This window comes from Emydura macquarii, unplaced genomic scaffold (genome assembly GCF_026122565.2).
Source record: "Emydura macquarii macquarii isolate MOO-44397 ecotype Brisbane River unplaced genomic scaffold, CSIRO-AGI_Emac_v2 contig_2205, whole genome shotgun sequence".
Classification (NCBI taxonomy): Eukaryota; Metazoa; Chordata; order Testudines; family Chelidae; genus Emydura; species Emydura macquarii.
The window spans coordinates 19,126,120-19,148,743 of record NW_027132342.1 but is presented as its reverse complement, the minus strand read 5'-3'; the positions used below and the strand labels follow the sequence as shown (position 1 = coordinate 19,148,743).

The 22,624-nt window shown below is 52.8% G+C and overlaps 1 protein-coding gene across 1 annotated transcript; it reads left to right on the top strand.

The window, feature by feature from the left end:
* The first annotated feature begins 1,215 nt into the window (after positions 1-1,215).
* Positions 1,216-22,510, top strand: SHISA8 (shisa family member 8). Its single transcript, XM_067559041.1, has 4 exons — positions 1,216-1,778; positions 16,715-16,842; positions 19,783-19,932; positions 20,493-22,510. Exons 1-4 carry the CDS (start codon positions 1,216-1,218, stop codon positions 20,873-20,875), a joined length of 1,224 nt encoding a protein of 407 aa, XP_067415142.1. The 3' UTR covers positions 20,876-22,510.
* Positions 22,511-22,624: the final 114 nt, after the last annotated feature.

Sequence of the window (22,624 nt, the reverse complement as noted above, 5' to 3'; positions counted from 1 at the left end):
TCGTTTCAGGTGGGTGGGGATGAGGGTGACAGTTGCTGCACTGAACGGGCTCTTTCTGACCCGTAGGAAATGCACTCCAATAATGGTCCCAAACATGATCACCTGAACCCAGAGCACTGCAGGGTTGGGGCTCTATCTGCAGTGAGGCCTTCTTAATAAGGAGTGGTAGTTGTTTCCTCGAGGGGGAGAGTGAGTGTGTGTGTGTGTGTGTGTGTGTGTGGGGGGGGGGGGGGGGGGGGGGGCTCTGCGGAGATCCAGGCTCTTTCAATCGCTCCCTTCCCTGACAAGTGTGTGCTTATGGGTGTCTCTCTTGCTCGTGCCACTTGTGCACCAGTGCCTGTGGCTAGCGTCAATAAGGAGCTGCTAGAGTCCTCTCGCATCCTTTCTGGCCTAGTGACACCCTCTGGCTGCCATCCAAGGCTCTGCGCGGAGGACAGTGGATGTGCTAGAGGACTTGGCTAAGGTTCTTCCCTGGTTTCCTTTGGTAACGGTCAGACAATCTGTGGAGCAGGAGCCGTACTCGGGGTAGAAAGGAATAAGGACTATTTTTCTCTCTTTCTCGGTTTCCCTCCTGCTCGCTCAGTTGTTCCCTCCCTCTCTCCCTCCCTCTCTGGTGTGAAGGTTTTTTTCCTCACAAAGCTCAGTGTCTCTGAGGCAGGGGGAGAGAGACAGAGCCGCGCTGGCTGCCTCCAGGATCCTCTCCCAGCCGCGAGCAGCCGAGATGGGAACAGTCCACGCTGTTTCCAGTGCAGCCTTTCAACTGACATTACAAAGATACAAAATTCACTCCTAACGGACAAGGAGAAGAGGGGGGTTCTGCATCTCTCACCTCCTTGCACTCGGGCTCTTGCTAGGAATTTCAGGGGTTGCCCTAGTGCCAGGCTGACACCCCTCAGACTGGTTGGGTTGTTTTTTTTTAATCATTTAGTATTTTCTTCTTCCCTTCCTCACCCCACACCCCAAGCCATTTGCTCAGCCAGTGGCTTGTTCTAGTTGTGGGGTTTGCTCGGGGGGAACCGTTGAGTGAGGAGGGGGCGCCTCGTCTTTTCCCGCGAGAAGGGACAGATGGAGTGATGCAGTTTGTGTCCTAGTGTCTGGCTGGGAATTTCTGAACGCCCTCCTTGCTGCGTCTCCAGAGGAGACGGGCTTTTCTCCCCCAAGGAGGCAGGCGAGGAGCGAACCGGCCATTGCTCTGAGAGCACAGAGGCGACTGCGATGGCAAGTGGGAGTGGCGCCTGGATGGAGCGGGGTTACGTCTTCGGATTCTGTTGCCTAGTTCTGTTGGACCCAGGGCGGGTTTGGACCAGGGCTCCCAGCACCCAGGATCCTGAGCTGGAGGGGCAGATGGAGAGCAATGGTAACACCAGCTGGGGTCCCACCTTGGAGGACACCGCGGTGGCCCCCACTGAGGCTGCGCCAGGTGGTGACAGGTGCCGTGGCTACTACGATGTCATGGGGCAATGGGACCCTCCATTCAATTGCAATTCAGGGATCTACCGGTACTGCTGTGGCACCTGCGGGTACCGCTTCTGCTGCCAGTTCAAGCATGGGCGACTGGACCAAAGTGGATGCTCCAATTACGACACCCCCAACTGGGTCAACACAGGCCAGCCGCCAGCTCGGGTGGATGAGACCCCCGAGAACCCTACCCGGGACAAGACTAACATGATTGTATATATCATCTGTGGTGTGGTGGCTATCATGGTGCTGGTGGGCATCTTCACCAAGCTGGGCCTGGAGAAATCCCGGAGCCCTCAGACGGAGATGACCGCGTCCAGGTAAAAGGGACCTGACTCCTTCCCTTCCTCTCTGTCTCTGTCCCCGCTCCCTCTGTCTCCCTCCGCAGCAGACAGATGATACTTCCAGACTTCTCCTCTTGGCTGCATTTTCACCTTCCCTTCCAGAGGGCACGACCCAGTCTAAGCCCAGATCCCCACCATGACCTGTCACCTCTCAAGCCCTCCTTGACTTTGGCTCTAAATCCTGAGAAAACAATCTAAGGGGGAGCCAGGTGTCTGAGACACCAAGGAGGGACAGGAACGCGTCAAGTGGGTAGAAATCAGAGCTGTGGGGTGAAGCTGAGCAAAGGGAAATTTAGGCTGGAGATCAGGAACCCTTTCCTACCAGTGAGGCACGTTAGGCTATGCAATAGCCCCCCAGAGGGGGTGGGGGAGGAAGCCCCATCACATGGGTCATTTAATAATGGACTGGTCAGATCCTTGGAGGATATCCTGAGGGGAACAGTCCTCAGGGGATGGACAAGGTGAGTCCTACTCTAGCAGGTCTCCCTCCCTGATTTCTGGGATTCTGAGTGTAAGGCTCACCATTTTGCCAACAGTTTGGGGGTCTGATTCTCTATCAGACAATAACTTACAATGAATGTCTCGGTTTTCACCCAGCACCCTGCTTCCTTAGTGTCTGTCCTGTCAAAGGGGTGTGTGTAGGTGCACACGTGTGTGTGTGCACATGGATGTCTGTATGTTTACCACGTGCCCCACACACACACCCTTGACAGCAGGCTGCTGGAGGATGGAAGCTGGGCTACAAATGCTGTCAGGGCTGGTTTTGATTGTGCAGCAGGGAGTAGGTTGAGACGGGGAATCTCCTCTCTCAGGTGGACTGGCTTTGCTGCAGGTTGGAAGCCAGGAGGGAGCAGGCAGCCAGCTGAAGGGAGGAGTGGGAGAGAGGGATTGGGATGGCAGGTGGGACTGCAGCTGCACCACCCGGACACTGCTGGGACTCGTCTCTATTGCTGTGTCTCCTCGGTTTTGTCCAGCCAATACGAGGGGCTTAACTTCCCAGCAGTGAGAGAGCAGCAGGGAGGGGAGGGCTCCAGGATCCCACATCCCCCTCCGCTTTCGCTCTCTTTCCTTCTCTTTCACACACACTCATCTTCTCTGTATTGCTGTCTGTCTGTCCCTCCCTCCCTGTGTTATGCCTTATCTCTCTTTCCTTCTCTGGCGCACGCGCTCTTAATATTTCAGGTCTTGACTTCAAATAAACATTCTTCTTGTTCCCCCCCCCCCCCCATGCACTCACTACACACACACAGATACACACACACACACACACACACAAGTAAGTGAAATTCTAAGATCAGGCTTCCTTTTTTTATTAACTCTCTGCACTCAGCCTCCCTCCTCTCTCTCCCACTCGGGGAATGTCTTCCCCAGCAGCGCTCAGGGGAGGTTCAGGCCCAGCTCATGGCAGAGTTATGTCACCCCCAGCCCTGGCTCCCAGAGGCCCAGTGTCCTTTGTAGCGCATTCAGTTGTTATTGGTTTTCAGTCGGGGGGGGGAGATTCCGGGGCTGGTCCGTGATGAAATGCAGTGTGTTTGTGTAGCAGGTGGGGGTGGGGTGGGGAGGGGAAGGCAGTGGCACTTGAGATGCCAGCTATTTGAAATGCCAGTGCCTGCCCTCCCCATTACCTCCTTCTGTGTCAGGACAGAAGCACCTGGGGTCTCGCTTGACTCGTGACACTGGTGGCCCTGGAGAGTGAGAGAGAACAGCCAGCGAGGTGCCCCAGTGCATTGGTGGCGGGAGGGGGGGGGGGGGGGAATATTTAAGGCGACGGTGCATCACCTGACAAACTCACTGCAGCTGCCAGAGTGGCCAGTTGGCATGACCTGGGGCACCTCGCTCAGCCTTGCACCTCTGACCAGCTGCTCCACTGACCGCTGTTGAGTGGCAGCTGGGAGGGGGGCAGGGGGAGCAGCTAAGGAGCTGCCGCCATGGAGAGCCACTCCAGAGCCAAAGTCCTTAGGAAAGTCTTGACTTCTGGGCACCAGGTCTCTAGGGTGGGCTGGTACGTTGCGATGCCACAGGCAAGGGCAATGCCAAATGCCCAGAGTGGCCCACGTGGCGCATGACACAAAGCTGGTGTCACGTGCCATTCAGAGTGTTTAAATCCACCCTAAGTAACTGCACTCCGCCTCCCAAATTCCTTCTCAAATTTCCATGGAGGGGATTATCCCAACTTCCCCAGCCTCCAGCTGGGCTGGATTGTTCTGCTGGGTGAGCATGGCTGTGGCTTTCCACCCCAGAGATGGCTGCATTTCCTGGCTGTTTTGAGTGATCCCCAAACATTCATTCTGTATAGCACTTTGGTATGAAAAGGAAAACAGGAATGTAGCTTGTTGCTAGTGATGTATCTCAGCTCCGGCTTCGGTCACCAGTGTAGTGAGTTTGGTGGGTGTTTTGTCCTAGCTCCTAGTAGAGAACTCCCTATGTGGTGATATTGTCTGCTAGGGGCCGTCACACAGCTGATGGGGACTGTTGCTCCAAGTTCAGCAAAGGGCCCCAAACTGGGACAGCAGCAGGTGGTGCAGGACCGAGCAGAGGCACATTGGCAGAGAGCCTGCAATAAAAATGGGTGGCTTTATGCCAGGGCATTTGCAGAGCTGCGACAGAGTCAGGGGCCTAGGACTGGAGTAGCAGGGGGTCAGGGCGGAGGAGCAGTAGCAGCGCTGCAAGGGGGGTGGCAGTGGCAGTGCTCCAGGGGCAGAAGGGGCACTGGCCAGACTGTGGGGGGAGGAGTGGCACTGGTCACACTGAGGGGGATGGGCACTGGCAGTGCTGCGGGGGAGGGGAGGATGGGCACTGTCAGTGCTGTGGGGGAGAGGAGGGGCAGTGGTGGCGCTGTGGGGGGAGGGCGGAAAATGGCAGCAGCACAGCACTGACACAGATGTGTTGGTTTTACATTTTTGCAGTTTCTCTCCTCAGGTGGATTTTTTTTTTCTTTTTAGCGCGTTTAATGCCCCTCAGAGTAAGGTGCTAATAAGAGCAGCTGGAGCCAGGCAGAGTGTAGGGTTCCCATAGACAGCTCTGCCAATGCATCTTGCTCCTGACCCCACCAGAACCCCTCCTAATCCAGTCACGGCGGCCCCACACGTAGCCCTGCCACTGCCCTTCACTGCTGACCAGAAACGCCTCCTGCTAGCCCAGCCCTGCCTCAACCACAGCATGGCCTGTGCATCTCCTTCCGCTGGAGGCAGTGCCAGATCTCTTGTTCGCAGAAAACAGCCGTTGTGCAGAACTAAGCAAGTTGTATAATAGATAACGAAGGGGGAGTGGATGATGGGGCAGTGCCGGGGCTCAAGCAATTTTTTTACATTCATAACTGATGCAGCAAGCCCAGAGGGGCTGGGGCTATGAACTGCCAAGTCTAGAGATGCCGGGGTTCAGCCCTGGCAAGGCCTGGCACAAATTAAGTACTGGATGGGGGAAGAGAGATGGGGAAGGGCGTAGACAGAAGGCTATAGAGAGGGAGAGGGCAGAGGACAAGGAGGGAAGCGCATTAGACATCTTAGGGTCGATCAAGCTCCTGGGTGAGTTTCTAATCGGTGAGGTGCATGTTCTAGTTTGCAGATTGTCGGCCAGGGGGCTAGATCTGGTGACAAATCTGTTGTATGGGGCAGTGGTAGGGGATCTGGTGAAAAGGCAGCACCTGAGGAAATGACTTGACCAGGACAGATAACGATCGGGAGAGCTGCTCTGCGCCTGCTCCCCTGCCAGTCACTTGCTGCCACCAGTCTTCTCCTGGGGAGGCAATCTTTGTGTTTTTGGGGTGTGTGTGTGTGTGCACACGCATGTCCGAGCACGCTTGTGTGTGTGTGTGTGTGCGCGCGCGCGTGTGTGTGTGTGCGCGCGCATGTGCGTGTGCGCTCGTTTTCCTGGCTGGGACAAGTGGCGGAAGAACGCTATATCCCCGGGGGATGCTGCGATTACTCCTGTCATAACACATCTCTCTCAGCTCCGCTGGGGCGTACAGAGAAGGCCTGTTGCCTTCTCTGCAATGGAAGGGTGTGTTTTGGTGGGGCTGGGGTGGGATATGAGCCACAGTGTGCGAGAGCAAGAGGGATATTCTAACCACCCCCGCCCCTCCCCAAGGGCAGCCAATGAGAAAAGCGGAAGGGAAGGTACTGTCTGGTGGGCATTGGCTACCATTGCGATATAGCCAGCAATGTGAACTGCCTCACATCGGTGCCTACCTACACCCTTGAGCGAGGACTCAATTGGTACCTTACCAACTTCATCAGCGAGATCCCCAGTGAGATCCAGCTGCTAGAATCTCAGCAACATGTGCTTTTCCTTCACCTGGCCCTGGCAGTGCCTGCCGCCATGCGGTTAGCCATATGATGGAAAAGAGAGGGGTCATTTCCCATTTCATGTGTGTGGGACAGAAGGAGAAAGAGTCCTAACAGTGATACGCAGATACACCAGCACCATAAAAGCTTAGCCTGCTGTTGGGAATCAGATATTCCTAGTTCAATAACGGCAACCATCAGATCTTTCTTCAGGACATGTGTGGTTGGGTTCCATTTATTCTCCAGCATTTCTTGCTATCAGTGGCTTAATATGTGAGCCGTCCTGTTGGCAGATTTTGTTAACCAGAGAAAAACTTGTTTTCTACTTGTAGCCTGGATTCTATAGCACCAGCACTGAGCGTTCAGTTTTTTCCCTTCGTTAGTACAAGTCATAACGTTCCCTATTTAACAAGCACCGGTAATGTATTCTGCTCCCCCTCGGGGTCTAGCTCCCCATAAACACACGTTCCAATCACACGGGATTGTACTTTGAAATATGTGGGTCATCGCTGAACAGATCTCTCCCCCAGAAGCTGCGTATTTTTGGACACAAGCATATGGAGTGGGAAAAGGAAGGGTTTTCTTGCATGACTTTACATTTCTTCCACATGACAAAAGTAGGACCCCCCCACCTCAGCCCATACTGCCTTTGCAGTATTGTAGCTCATCTCCGGCCACCTCCCATTGCACTTACAGGCAGATGCAGCTCAGGGCGAGGAAGGATGAGGAGACAAAAGGTGTTGGGGAATGAGATAGCTGAAGAGGTGATGACAGGAACCGATGAAGACAAGATTCTTGGGAAATGACAGCCCCGTGGCCAGAGGGGATACTCACTCCTCCCCGAGAGTAGCAAACAGCAGTGCTATGCACAATTGATTGCTTCTGGCCAGTGGCTGAGCTGGGGTCTGCCTGACTTTGGCAGCAGGCTAAGGAGGAAGCCAAGTGTCTATCCGGGAGCAGGCAGGACTAGGAGGGTTTGACTGGCCTACATGGCCCAACATTTTGGTGGATCCAGGTTCAATTAAGCCTTAATCCATCCCTGAGAGAATCATTGTCCTCTCTATCTCTGTACCTGCCGCCATCCTTCCCACCTCCTCTCTCTTCCTCTTTTGCCTGATGAAATGCTGGCAGGACTACAGAATCAATGCATACTCTCCCCGCAGCCCTCTGTGCCTGCTCCTGCTCCTGCTCCCCTGCCAGTCACTCGCTGCTACCAGGCTTCCCCTGGGGAGGCAATCTTTGCCTTTTTGGTGTGTCCGAGCACACGTGTGTGTGCGCTCGTTTTCCTGGCTGGGACAAGTGGGTTTACACGGGTGTAGCTTCAGTGGCGTTCCCTGTGATCTACACGCAGGTGAGAGGAGAATCGGGCCCCTGGGTGAAGAGCTGCAGAACGCTCTAAATCCCACCTCCGCTGTGCTCTCTTTTTACTGCGTGTGTCGAAGAGGGAGCAGGCCGCGCACGGGGGCCTTCCGATGGCTCTGTCTCAGTGTGCCTGCAACCTGCCCAGGTGACAGTGGGCCGGCTGCGTTGCCCACAAACGCACAGGGGTGCGGAATACCACTGTTTTCTTTGTGTAGCGGGTGCAAAGGATGGCTGGCTGGTAACACCTTGTACCCTTTACTGGACATACTGCCCGTGTACCATGACAGCCAGTCAGGCTGTCTTCATCCTGACACGGTGGTTCCTAGAGTACCTCCGGGGTGTTCTCTGCAGCTGTTTCTGTCCAAGTGGCAGCAATTCCATCAGGCTTTAAGTGATGTGTGGCCTAGTCCAGGTCTCTTAAGGCTTCTGGAAGCTTGTTTTGATCAACTGAGATTATAAACCTCAGCCCTGCTTGGGCCTCTGAGGGGCTGCTTTTATGTCTTCTGGGAGGGGTGTTTCTTTGGTGTGGATTCAGCTGCGATTACGCTTGTGGCTGATGCCATGATCAGAGGGGTGACAAAGCCTCCGGAGGCAGAACCAAACTGCAGAGCCAGCGGAGGAGATTAGAGCGGGGGAGGGGAAGTTGCAGACAAAGAGGAAAGGTTGGTCCTAGTAGATATAAAGTCCTAGATTCGGGGGGCGAGCGTAGAATGACAGGTAAGTGAAGGGGGGAGGAGATGTATTATTTTCTTATTTGCATTACGGTCATGCCCAGGGGCCCCGGTCAGGATCAGGGTTGTGGTGCTGTACAGATACAGAGGGACTGAGTGTGCAGCCTTGTACCTTCCCTGCGCTGTGGTAGTCCCCTGAAGCTGATGGAGCGAGGTGCTTTCTGGTGTGAGGAAGGATATCACACCTACTCCAGCAGTAAACACAGCCCTTGCCCCACACGGCTTCCAATCTAAATACCCAAACCTGCCCCCCTTTTCCGTGTGGACTAATTAGTGCCCTGTCCTGTTAGCAGCACTATCACCCCCTGTGGTGCTACTCAGGCAGAGTAAGGACAGCAGTGTCGGAGCCTCCCACATCCGCAGAAGCCTAAGCAGGCCGCCGCCTAAGCAGGCGTTTATTTTCATCCTGCCTCCTTAAATCTGTCCTCATGCTGCGCTGCCACGTGACCAAGCAATACAGTTGCCCCAGGGCAGGGGGCCCAAAGGGCTAGCGGGGGGTGTGCACGAGGACAGCACTCCCTCCTGGGATGGTCACAGCACAGACTGGTTTGTGAAGCGCTGCATTAGACGCGCCTGTCCCTCATGCGTGCTTTCAGGCCTGATGCGCCCCTTGCCCCCGGCTGCTGCTGCTGTGAACTCCACTGACCTCAGTGGAGTAGTTGTTCTTCGTTAGCACTGGTGTGAGAGCAGAATTGGGCCCTTCCTCTTCAACTCTCTCCATCTCCCGCTTTGGTCTCTCTCCGTCCATCTCTCCTTCCATAAGTATGGGATGAGCACCCCAAATGCTGCCCCTCTTCTCCTTTCCAAAGGCCAAAAGGGGCAGCATGCTATTTCCAGGTGTGAATTTAGCCAGTGGCATTTGCAGTGATAATAGAACCAGGGTGGTGGGTAGCTGGGCCCAGGGGGTAGTATTCTGCTCATTTGTTTGATTTGCAGAGCAAGGTTCTGGTAGGGAGGGACAAACATGAGCTTTTTGTCCTTTATGGCTAAGTTGAACCCTGCCCTGAATGAGTCAGGAGAGGAGTTAGGACTCTGACACGTTTTAAAGCCGAGGCCATTGCAAGTCTGTGCCCTCCAGATCGTGGGATTTCTGAAACCCTCCCAGAAAGTGAGGAGCTCCTCCGGCCAGGGAAAAGAACAGGGTGGAGGTGCTTTGGGATTGGTGCTTTCTGGGGTAACTGAAAGTCTTAGCAGGAATCCTAGTGATTTCTGAGCCAATTTCACACACTTGCTGATCTATTGCCTCCATACGGGATAGCTTGAGAATGCTTGACAAGGTTATGGCTCAGTGACATCCATCGTGTCTCCTTAGATCTGCCCTAACAGCACATATCCTATCATGCAGCTGTACAGTTGCCCCAGGGAAGAAGGGACCTGACTGATTGGTAGGGAGACATCCATGTGAATTGGGAGGCAGTGGATATGGGACTCAGGAGACATGGGCCTGGCTCAGCCACGGATCAGCAATGTAGCCTGCGGCAAATCCATTTCCCTTTCCATCCCTAAGGCTTAGATGATAAACTCTTTGGAGCAGGGACTGTCTCCTAGGGTACATCGACACAGCGGCCGGGGGGGTGTAATTTCCAGTTGGGTTAGACATATGCACATTAGCTTTGATCAAGCTAGCACGCTAAAAATAGAAGCATGGCCACAGGTGACAGGACAGCGCAGCTGACTGAAGAAGTACCTCGGGCCCCGGGTGGGACTTTACTCAGGGCTGCTAGCCCCAGGCTGCTGCAGTTACATTTCTATTTTTAGCCTACTAGCTCAGTCAGACCTAGCGTGCATGTATCTACCCGACCTGGAACAAGTTACAGTCCCAGCTCAAAGTGCAGATGTTCCCTTACTGGAGTGTTTAAGTGCCTGGCACACCTGATCTTAGGTGGAGGCTCTTGTATTCATTTAGAAGGAATAAATGGGCCAGAGGGGTTAACATAACTTGGTTACTGACTAACATTAAGGAGCGTTCAACTAGGTTCGTGGTTTGATGTACACCAACCTTAGCTTGCTTAGTACTGTGGCAAGCCCATTAATGAGAATCTTCTTCACTTTTTATAAAAGATACAAAAAAGCGAGAATAAAACAGTTAGTGCTTTACATTTCAGATGCTTTAAGTGAGGCTTTCATTTTAACAACATCCATTGTTCCCTTTCCTTTCAGCTGGGAAGAGTTTTTAGAAACAAACACCCTCTTGCTTGACAGTCTCTTAGATGGTATCAAAGGTAGTAACGGCCCTTTTTGGGGAAAAGAGAAGGAGTTAGTTGAGATGGGCTGGAGTTGGCACTGTTGCTGTTAAAGTCCAATCCCATTTTATCCAGGTGAGCTTTGGGATTCAGCTGGAGCCGGTAGAGGTGGTGATGTCATCTGGGTCCCTCTCTCTGGCCCAGTCTGATCAGGACATCTCTCAGAATTAGGATGAAGAAGATCGAGGGTCTCAGGAGATGATGGGGGTGGCAGCCATCATAGGGAAGCTCACTCCAATAGCCTTTACCTGTTTGTTTTTCTATATTTCTTCCCCCCTACCCAAGTCTCTTTCTTTAAAGACCCAAAAAGGGAACGATGGGTGGAATAGCCTATCCTTTCCTTATTTTGTTCATCAATTAGGCTTAATGTTTGACACACCAGTTTTGGTTAATTGATTTCTAGTCCCACACTTTCTGGTTTACCAAGCATGATTTTAACACAGTCCTTGAGGTGTATCAGTAGGCCTTTTTGTTTGGCCTAATTCCATAGTACTCTAATGTCTGTGTACACCAGTCTTTCTGTCTTTCTTTCGTGCCTTTTCCCATCTACCTTTGTTGTTTTAGGTCATTGTGACATCTTATGAACTTCCACACACTTCTTACAGTTGAACTCACAATTAAGATAAATTTGTAGGCTCAATTATCACAACAGACCTCTACTGGCTACCATAATACAAATAATAGTCTAGCAGCAATGGCACGTTCATAATGTTCCAATGCCACAATCCTGACCGGCATCACCACCTGTTATTCCAGTCCCAGGACCTCCCACACACTGCTTTGCCAGGTCTCCTCAAGCTTGACCTGCAGCACCCACTGCTATTCCTTGAGCTTGACCTTCAACTTCTCCTGCAACTCCAGTACTGGGCCATTGGTCAGTGATTGTCATTCTCGGTGAATTATGTGGTCCATCTGTGGTGGTGATGGTGGTTGTTGCTGCTTTATTATTTGTACTGGGGTAGCATCTAGGAGCCCCAGTTATGGACCGGGACCCCATTATGCCAGACGCTGTACAAACAGAACAAGACAGTCCCTGCCCCAAAGAGCTTCTGATCTAAGTAATGCTGACAAAGCTCCACTGGAGACTAAGCTGAGATGCCCAAGTTTATCTCGCTTGTTGCTTTAGCTAATGATTTGAACCTCTGTGTGGGAAGCCCATGCTGTAACCCAACTCAGCCCTGAGGTAGGTACCCTGCAGCGTCCCCTCACAGAGCCACCACATTTCTACTCATCCAATGCTTCACTGGTCCCCGCCCCCGCACTCCTTCCCGGTCACCAGCCTGTGACCTTCAGCTTCCCCTCTGAGTGTGGAGGCGAAGAATTCATTCTGGCTTGGGCAATGTCACCCCTGACTGTCACTAATTTGCCACCCTGCTCCTTTGATGGCCATACTCTCTCCTTCACCCTGCTCTGACTCTGGTGTCTCTTGCTGTTGGATTGGAAACGAATCACCAAAGGGTCCTCCCAGAGATGGACCTAAACTGAGGAGTCAGGGTTGGAGCCAGAGGGTTAGTCAGATGTGGGGGGTTGGTTTGGATCTTCAGGCTCTGGCTCCTCCGCTTGGCATCTCCGTCTTCACTGACATGTTTCCATCATTGCACACACACGGGGTTCATTCTGGGTTTGCTCAAGAGCACTGGGCTGTGCATGTTTGTTGTCACAGAGCTATTTCTGAGTGAGAGGCTGTGACGCTGTTTTGTTACTGTAGGGTTTTTTTGTGAGCGCTGGTTCGTGCACCTAGATTTCTTATGGGTTTCTGACTTGCCAACAAGCACTAGGGCGCTCACACCAGTCTGTAATTGGAGGGATTCTCATGACTGTTTGCATGTGCTCATTGGTGTATTGTTCGGGGTTAATTAATTGTTTGGTCTGTTCACACTGGCTTATTACTGTAAGGGTTTTTGCTAGCATAAGACATGCCCACTCTGCAGTAATTAGGCCACATAGAGGTTGATAACCCTGCTATAGGGGTACGTTAGTTGCCCTGGGTCTTAGTTCAAACAGTAAAGGTGTATGCACTATGCTCCTGAGAGTCCAAGTTCAATTCCTGCTGCTACTGACCTCACCTAGTGTTACACTAGCAGTGGGATATCATGCTTAGGTTTGTTGTGGGGTTGCTTGGGTGGTGGTGGTGGTTGTTGTTGTTGTTATAGAGTTGCTTGTGAACACAGTGCTTTGCAAACTGTTTCATTTTGTTTAGAGGGTTGCTGCTGATTGTTGGGCTTTGCACTCTGTTTTATTGTAACATAGTCTCTTACTTGACAGCTGCCTACGCTGTTTTGTTATTGTCAGGTTGCTTTGGGCTGCTGGTATTGATGTTCTTTTTATCTGAACGGGAAAAGTCACATAGAAAGAATTACTCAGACTTCACAAACAGGCCCAAGAAAATGTAGGTCAAATAACAAACCTCCTGACACAACAGGCCTGTTTGAGTGCTGGACCTATACAGATAAAGCTAGAACAAGCCATTGGCCTCACATAGCATGGTCTTCAGTGACAGTCGTCCTTCCACTGCCAAAAACAAAAGAGAAAAGCCTGCCCCGCCAGTGTACTGGTGCTGTGGAAAGTGAAGGAATCTCGGCTGAAAAGAACTCATAGCTATGGCTGTCGAAAGGTGAAAAAGTAGTGTTTTCAATGGAGGGTCACAGAATGGGGAGGAATATGAATCAATTCCTATAAAAGAAAACCCAGTTCAAACTCTCACCCCAAAATACAAATCAAACCAAAACTCTGTGCCTTCAGAACCCCTCTTTGGGAGAAAGAGAGAGATGGATCAAGCTATTTCCCTTTTGGATTGCTTCAGCACCTGAGCTGTACTAATGCTTCCCATCCTAGATCTTTGAGGATCTGAATAGGGTGGAAGTAATTATTGTTGATGGTCTGCTGATTTGGAACTAAAATGATCCACACCTCAATGAGAGACTGCAGAGTGCTCTGCAGCATGCCAGAGAAACTAACCTGAAATCAAACAGGAACAAATGTCAGGTCAGGCTGATTGAGAGCAGTTATGTAGGATATGGACTGAAAGACAAAGAAGTTTGACTGGACCCAAGAAAGGTGAAGTCAATTATGCACATGGAAAGACTCAAAATCAAGGAAGCCTTATGGAGATTCATGGCCATGTTAGTCTTCCTGAGCAAATTATCCCTCATTTGTCACAGTTAAGTGCTCCATGCAGAATGTTCTTGAAGACTAGTACAGAGTGGTACTGCAATGGCTGGCAAAAGAAAAAATGTTAGGAATTAAACAAAGGTTGCCATAGAAAGACTAGCACTGAAATATTCTGAGATTAACAAAGAGCCCAAGACCTCAGGTGATGCAAATTCTCAGAGAATGATGCACAATGATCACCCAATTGCATGTGCTTTCTAAGAACTGTCTCCAATGGCTATTAGAATTAGCTTTTGATGTTCACCAGTCGCTGACAGGAGCTGTAATGTAAAGCAAATGTCCTGGGAACAGCCCTTCTACATTCTAGACTGGGACTCGGGAACAACTGGAAAAGGGATTGGCCTCAGATAATCCATCCCTGGTTTTACATTAAGCATTGTGAATCTGAGGCCAGAGCTTTAGGAGTTTGGTCAAAGCTGTGGGAATTCCCATGCAGTGCAGGGATAGCTAGTGTAAAGTTCCTGGTTATGCACTTCACTAGTGAGTCTCAGTTCTTTGTCCAGGTGTTAGGATACAATCAGATGTGATACAGGAATGACTCATTTATCGAACTCGAACAAAGTGGGCTATGTCTGTATCAAATTTTTAACTCCATTTTGGATAGTAACCTTCATTTTGGATTAGGTGATCCCTTTTATGTTTTAGCGGCTCAACACATGTCTCACATCCAGGGCAAGGCTATTTTGCTGCATCCCACACACTGCCCTGCTGAGGAGCAGTGTGGGGTGCCTAGATGAAAGACTATGACTGAGAAGCCATCACAAAGCAAACTAGAGTAATCAATTCTGTCTCTCGACTACTGGCCATCCATGTGGAACGCCAGTTCTCTGCACGGAATCCTGGCTGGAGGAAGGGGCTGGAGTTTCTCAGCCTGGGAACATGGGCACAAGGGGTCAGAGACGGTATTTAAGTGGGATGATCCCTGTGAAGTGGGCTGTCCACTGCCATATGCCACAAGACCAGGCTGTAGTGAGAGCAGGCAGAAGGCACTCAGCCTGGCCTGAGATGCTGACCAGACGTTGGCCTCACAGAAAGGGTGAGATCAGATTCGGGAGGGGTGTGTCTCAGAACTCTTATGTCGCAAAGACCTGTAACTCTTTAGTGCTTTCCTTGCTTGCCTGCCATATTATACCTGAAGGGGTTAATCAAGAATCTCAGCGCACTCACAGCAAGGTGAAATGCTAGAAGACAGTCTCTGAGCAACTGGGGGCTCAGAAGGGCTGGGGCACTGGTGCTGGGGGTCCAAGGCAGTGAGATTGTGGCATCTGCTTCACAAGGAAGGGCAGCAGATAGGAGGTCTGTTACTGGCTCTGCCCAGACCTGATTGGTTTAGGAGCATGTGGGAGCCAGTGGTTGAGTCCACTGCCAGCAGGCTGGTGTCTGTCCAGAGAGGGGGACTAGGCCAGGCTGTGAGAGAAGCATCCACAGTGGAATATGTGATAAATATGGAGTAAAAGGAGTGAATCTGTGCTCAGAAGGAAAGCGGTGTGCGTGTGTGTGAGAGAGAGAGAGAGAGAGAGAGAACAATGACCGGGATCATAGGGATTGGAGGCAGGAAAAAAAAAATCTATCTGGATGCTCCTTGTCTACTCCCCACACCCTCTGGCCAGTGCATCATCTTTCCTTGCAGTATAGGCTTGGGTTTTATGCTAATTTTTATGCAAATAGCACAGTGGGTATCTGATCCTGCGACTTGCTGTTCATGGCTGTTCTGGTTTCCGAGTGTGTACGTTGCTCTGGGAGCATCCGTGCACCATGGAGTTGCTGGGATGTCTTCAGACATGACTGTTAAAACAAATTATAGATGCTTCTTATGTAATGTTGTTTAATGTCATTATTAATAAAGGGATTATTAAAAATGGACAGGGTATCCAAGAAAGGTCACAGCTGGCTCATTCACATCCCTGCTGATGCAGGATCTTTCCCTGCAGTCTCTTCTCCAGAGCTTTCCCCACTTCAGTTTGAAATGACTCAAGCATTGGGGTTTCCATCACTTCCCTTGGCAGACAATTTTGCAATCCAATAGTTCTAGCTCTTGGGAAATATCTCCTGTTATTCAGCCTGAGTTTTCCTCCTCTGTTTCATCCCATTCCTTCTAGTTATACACCTTCCATTCACCCTCAACAATTCCTCTCCCTCACTGCTTTTACACCCTCCAGGTATTGTGTCCCCATGCCTTTTGCCTTTGCCAAGACTTGTGTCTTTGTTTATTTTAATCTAGTCGTGCAGCTGGATCTCTCCAGCCGCTGGATGCGCAGGTGGGGGAAAAGGGCAGCGTGATGAACACAAAGGTTTCGTTAGTTAATTCCCCTGATGCCCCGCCCCTTTAACATTAACAACAACTTACCATTTACTAGATGGCAGGGACCTCCCTTGTGCCCCAGAAGGTTCATGCTTCTCAAGAGGAAGTATATCGTGCTACAAGGGTAAGCATGCTGGGAGGGCATGGCTACAGGGGGCATGGCTTCTCCTTCTATCCCTGGCTAGCAGGGAGCTCAGATCCCACCTTGGTTGGCAGGTGGAGCTGGTATTTGGCCACACTGCAAAGCCACCATGATGTTTAGTTTGTTTGGCCATCACTGCTCAGAAGAAATCCAGGAGCTGTGTGAGAGGCACAGGAAGACCCACATAGTGGCTCAGCACTGGGCTAGCAGGCTGGCGTTGAGGTGCATTGGCTGTGCTGTGTTGAACCCTAGGCTGGAATAACCAGGGTTTCTATGGGCAGAGCTACACTCCGGAATTACTTCAGTATAGCTCCTTCACCCAGGGGTGTGAATAATCCACAGTTATATCAACCTAAGTGCCGATGTCAACAGTGCTATGTCGATGGGAGAGCTTCTCCCGCCGACATAGCTACCACCTCTTGTGAAAGTGGATTAACTATGCCGCCGGGAGCGCTTTCTGCAGTAGGCACAGAATGTCTTCACTGAAGTGCTACAGCTGCGCAGCTGCACCAATGCAATGTTTTAAGTGTAGACTGCCCTGTGGGTCTGAACTGAGGTGCAATGGCAGAGTGATGATGTGCATGGACGAAGTGTATGTATCACACCCGTGAGGGGGGGAGAAGTGGAGCCTCCCCTCACGTGACACTGGTTTGCTACTTTCCTTTGTGCCTTCTCCAGAACGCTCACAGACTTGCTGAAGCAGCCGGGCCATGGCCCCTCTGACCACATGACTGATGGTCACATGAGCAGCATCCAGGTCCAGATCGGTGAGGGGCTTGCCCGGGGCTCCCCCAGAAATGGCACAGGTAAGCGTGTCTCCTCCCTTCCCCTTCACAAGCCCATCTGTGCTGGGCAGGGACCGGTGTATGGGCAGCAGATGGCCTCCAGGTCTCCTTCCATTTCTATGATTGGGGTGCAGGAGGGAAGCTGGTGGGGCCCTGAGTGGAGCAAACCAAGCAGGGCAATTTGCACGGAGGTGCAGGTGCCTGGCAGTAGCAGAACGAGCATAGGAGGTAATCCATCCCCAGCAAGAGCCTTGTTCCTAAGCACCCCCCAGCCAAAATGCTGCGGGCATGGTGCTCCTCTCCTAATGTCAACCCAGCGTGCTGGAGCGCTGGTCATGAGGCGTACAAGGGGGCAGCCATGCTGGCATCCGGGGCTCCCCAGGGAGGAGGGAATACATCCCCTGGAAATTGGCTCATCAGAACCCTACTCTCACATGAGGAATCACTTCCTCTTTGAGGGGCCAGACTTCCCACATGGGGCCCTGTAACTGCTCCTTCCTTGTCCACACTCCCCTGGGAAGTTGGAATTGCCTCTCTCCACCTTCCCTGTGGATGTTGCTGGGGCTGCGGGTGAGGGGTGCGCTGCGGATCAGGAGGGTTGGGGCTCCCTGATGGTTCTGCTCCTGGTTCTGGGACAGTCACCACCAGTAACTTGTGCTGAAGCAGGTGAAACATGACACTGATTTGGACCCATGGCAGCTCTGTCTGCCCCTGCTGTGGGGCATCAGCTTTTGCATCTTGTCTAAGATGCCTTTGTGCCTCCTGCCTCTTCTCCAGTGCGCTCCCCACTGCCTACCCACACAGCCTCTGCGGGAGGCTCCCCCCCTCTGGGCTGACAGTCCCCTGCTTGCTTATCTGGAAGATCAGAAGTGACATTTGCACTGGCGGCCGCCTGTGTGTGTGTTTGCGGCTCGCAGGTCAGAGCTCAGTGCATTCATCCGGCTAGGACAAGCTGCAGGAGCCACCAAGGCTGGGGGGTTAACTAGCTGCACCCAGAGCAGGGGCTGGGGGCATGGAGGAGGGAGGAAAACCTTCCAGCAGTGAGGTGTGTTCAGTGGTGGGGCAGTGGAGAAAGTCCCATCGCTTGGGTTCTTTAAAGCTAGGCTGGGCAAAGCACTACCAAACATGCCGCAGGGCCGTGTCCGGCGCTGGCCGCAGGGGAGTGGCTGGCTAACCAAGATCCGTTCTGTGTCTCATTCTTCTAGAGCAGGGGTGGGGCTGGGATTTCCCCCTCTTAGCTGGAGCTAGTCCCAGTGTGCTGATGAGGGGCTACTGGTGAAGTCTCTCTTTGTCAGTCATCTAGCGTGTGAAGGGGGATGCCCCCGCAGGGGGGGAGGGGAAGTGTTTCTCCTCTGCTGAAGGATGGGCTGATGACTACACAACACTGTCCTCTTGTGACGTCCCTGGGGGGTGGCAGTGGGAGGACTGGTGGGGACAGGCGTCACCAGTGCCACTGCAGTCCCGATGTGTGTAACACAGGGAAATCGGCTCCTAATCCGATGGCCTTTCATTTCAATTCTGCTTTGCCTGGAGAAGATGGGGAGGGCTGTGATTTCGCTTTCATTTGCCAGCGAGACTTATCCCAGGTGACAGAGGGTGGAGGGATTTGTATTGAACCCTTTGGTCAGAAGTTACTGCTGGTGAATGTCACCCAACTGAGAACCCTGGAGACCAAAGTCCGCACTGGTACACGGACAACCACTCGCCCAGCTTCGCATGCACACGGCCCACAGCAAGGGACTGTTGCTAGGAGTGCCGGGAGGTCCGGTCCCGTGGCCCATTCGGCCCTTAGTCTCTGTGTTGAGGGGGCCAGTTAGTGCCGACAGGAATGGCAGTCTCAGGGATGGGGGCGTCTGTCCCACTGGAATTGGAACGACCGTCATGGCAGCCACCAAATAGCTCTTGGCCTCCTCAGGCTTTTGGTCTCTCCTGAGGCGGGGCCAGATTGCCACCAGAGCCCCAGCCATTGAAGATTCTGGGTCCCCTTCTCAGTTCTCTGAGGCAGCCAGTCGCACTAAGCGCGTGTGTGATGGGGTTTGGTGCCAGTACAGATGTCAGACTGCTGAGGGCAGAGCCGGGGAGACTGTGATGTGGGATGAGCGGGGGGAGGGAGTATCCAAACCTGAGGGGCAGGGGCGATCTTGTTAACACTAAAATGCAAATACAAATGCATAGAACTGGGACTAAGGAATGCAGGCCAGCTGTACTAGCTGCCTGGGGGACTGTGTCCTGGAAAGAAGTGCCTCTGAAAAGGATCAAGTGGTCACAAAGCACCAGCAACTCAACATGAGCTCCCAGGACAATGCCGTGACCAAAAGGGCTATTACACTCCTTGGGTGTATAAACGGGGGAGTAGAGAGGTGATTTTTACCTCTGTGTGAGACTGACACTGGCATATCACATACCGTTCCAGTGTCAGCCTTTTTAAAAGGCTGTTGACAAATTGGAGAAGGGCAGAAAAGGGCAACGAACAAGGATTCAAGGGCGGCAATGCCTTGCAGTGAGAGACTTAAAGAGCTCAATCTGGGTAGCCTATCAAAAAGGAGATTGAGCTGTGACGTGATCAGTGTATATGCATCTTCCTGGGGAGAAAACACCAGGTGCTACAGGGATCTTTAATGAAGTGGAGAAAGGTGTATAAGGAAGCAATGGCTGGACATTGAAGTCAGAGAAATTTGAATTAGAAGTAAGGCACACGTTTTTAACAGTGCAGGTGATGAAACCCTTGGGACAAACTACCAAGGGAAGTGATAGATTCTCAGTCTCTTGCTGCTTTCAGATCAGGGCTGGGAGATGTGCTTTAGCCAGACACAAGCTCCTGGGCTCAATACTGGGGTAAGTGGGTGCAACTGTGCTAGATAGGAGGTCGGACTGGATGATCTAATAGGCCTTTCTGGCCTTAAACTCTGACTTTCTGACCCCTCAAATCTCCCCTCCTGGAATCTGTCTTTACATTTCCAGACAACATGCACTTGAATAATGCTGTGGTCAGCACCCCTGTCGCCCCCCAGGTCGGGCTGTCACACTCCCACGGCAACCGGCTGCAGATGACGAGCACCCTGCCCCACCAAGCGCCAGACTACGCCAAGTATGCCACGCTCAAGGCTGTAGGTATGTGGAGCTGTATTGCTGCCTGGCCAGGGCTGCTTCATCCGTCTGTGCTTCCTCTGCTGTTGCTTCATCGCCTCCCTTCCCCTGCCTGCTCCCTGGGTGATAGGACTGCATGGCTGACGCCCCCTGGCCACAGTGAGTGTGATTTCATCAAGGTCAGCGGGAAGGATTGGTGATGTCAGGCAGAGCCATGAAGCCACCAGCGCTGGCTGTTCTGCAGGCCTGTGGAAAGCGGCGTGGGCTGTGAGTGTAGTTTGTGCTGAGTTCAAGCAAAGTTTAGCCCAGGGCTGGGGATGCGGCACAGGCTTCAGTGAGTGAAAGGGACCTGGGGCAGGCTGAGCAAGGGACACTGTTGCATCCATGGACCAGGGGAGAGAGATTCTTTTCTTCGCAGCAGCGTTGAAGCCCATGGGGGGTGGGCATGCATAGAGAAGCGCCATCCTGGCAGGCCCAGAGGTTAGCGTCTCTCCCAGTGGAAGGTCCCTTTACAGCCTAGTAGAGCACACACATCCCCTGTTTGTCTGACTTTCTGCTCTTTACTCAATGTTTTTTCCCTGCAGAGAGCGCGCCAGAAGAATTCTACAAACGGTTTCCCATGGTGGATGGGCCACCGCCAGGCACGCTGTCCTTCCCACCCATGGGGCTGCATCAGAAGGATATGCCTCCCCTGCATGATGGCTGCCCCTTGGTTGGCTTAGCTACACCCGGGCAGAAGGCCAAAGCGGTGAAAACCAACACCCACCCACTGGTGGCCAGCCCTGCATTCAAGGGAGGCTGGGACCCCAGTCATCACCATCCCCCTGATGTCCGCCGACAGGTCTATGCCACCAAGCGCCAGTTCAGCGTTGAGAAGCTGCCGGAGGTCTTCAGCCAGACGCCCACCCACTATATCCAGTCCCCACGGCCCTTCTCCACCAATAGCAAGAGTGAGGTCACTGTCTAAAAAGAACCATCTTTTTCTTTATGTCCCAGCAGCCTCTGGGACTGATGGGCTTGCCAGTCCAGACCACCTGCTAGCGAAGCACCAGAGGTGCTTCCCCATCACAGCTGGGCGGCAGGATGGGGGGGGGGGCGAGCAAGGTGGGGGAATAGCCACCAGGACAGGTGCACACACCTCCTGAGAGTACGTGGCTAACGTGCATGGTGAAACAGGCATGCATGTTGCCCTGTGACTGCTGCACGGTTGTTGTTTCCAGTTCACCTGTCCATCACATCCCACTTGTACTAGAATTGTACAAGTGCTATGCCCAGTGGCGTCATGTCTGACCCCAGCTGGAGAGGAGAAATGCACCCCTCAGGGGCAGGACAACGGTTGGGCGATGTGAGACAAGCAATGGCGCTTACGGCCCATTGGGTTAGCACATCCCTTCCCGCTTCCCCTCCATGTGGGTTTTTAAACAAGGGCACAAAATCACAACTCCTGACAGTATAAATAAACTGCACAAAAGGGCAGCTGTCAAGGGCTTCCAGGGAGATTTGTATGGTTTGCTTTACTTCCTGCTCAGTGCGCGCCCCGTCGTGCTCTGGGCAACAGCTTTGAGTGGGTTTGGGGATTTATTTATTTTTTAACCACCCATTTTTGAATGTTTCAAATTATAGCCTAACAGCCCCTGCCGTTCTTGTTGCATGTCGCTCCCTGGGGCCAGGGCTGTAGGTGAACGCAGGGCTGCCCCTGCTGGCGGCAGAGTAGCAAAACATAGGTCCTACATAAACAGTGAATGCAGGCTCTGAGTGTGTGAGGGGGGAGGGGGACGTGGCTGCCAGCAGGAGCAAGGCTGGGCACTGACTTTAGAAGCCCAGGCGGGAGAAGATGGGGCACTGTGGTTGAAAGCGGGGTGCGAAGCTATCTCGGGGGTAGCCTCAAGGGCCTGCCTGCATCACATGCTCCATGGAGCCTTTCTGGCTATAGTTACTGCCCAGCGCCAGGCCCTGATGCTAGCACCTGCCATGTTACAGCCCAGTAGCTCGGGTTTGGGGTGGGAGGCATGTAGCGCCAGAGCAGGACCTCAGCTCACCCACCCATGCTGGCTGTGATGGCCATGACCGTCGCTGCTTTCCCCTCACATGCTCTTCCTCGTGGGGCCCTCCCTCCCCAGGGCCCAGCCACACCACTTGGCGCAGCCCAGCATGAAAGCTCTGTGGTGGGGCGTTGCCATTACACTGACGTGTTTCCCTCGCCGCTCACACAGGCTCCAGCGTGGCCGCCCAGGGAAGAGGGGTCGCTCCCCAGTTTAGCAGTGCCAAGATGGTGCTTTTGCTGCTACTGCTGTGAAAGGCGGGAGCTGCTCGACCTGTGGGGCTTCAGTCACTCCCTTCCCGCCTGTCATTGCAGGCACCAGTGACCTATGTTACAGCCCCTCCCCGGCACCAGGCTGCTGCCCACCCCCATGCAGCTGTAGCCACAGGGTCTCAGGCAGGGTCAGCCCATGTCACTCCCTCCCTCTCCCCCCCATGTTCAGCCTCTCACATTGATGGAGGGGGTCACTCTCCTGTGTGCCCCGCCCATTGGATGTTGCCATCTTCTGGCCAGCGTGGAAATGGGCGCAAGGTCCCAATCCCTCAGCCGCTGCCTGCGTGTCCCTTGGTGGTCATGACCCACAAGGTCTTATGCTATTGTCCCAGGGTGGGGAGAGAGGGGGGCAGGCTACTCCCTTCTCAATTCCCACGACCAGAGGGGAGAGCTGGGGGGAGC

Bases quoted from the DNA above. Each gene is read 5' to 3' on its own strand.
- SHISA8 (XM_067559041.1), top strand. From the start codon at position 1,216: ATGGCAAGTGGGAGTGGCGCCTGGATGGAGCGGGGTTACGTCTTCGGA. The intron at 1,779-16,714 runs GTAAAAGGGACC...TGCCTTCTCCAG, and splicing joins ACGGAGATGACCGCGTCCAG to AACGCTCACAGACTTGCTGA. The intron at 19,933-20,492 runs GTATGTGGAGCT...TTTTCCCTGCAG, and splicing joins TGCCACGCTCAAGGCTGTAG to AGAGCGCGCCAGAAGAATTC.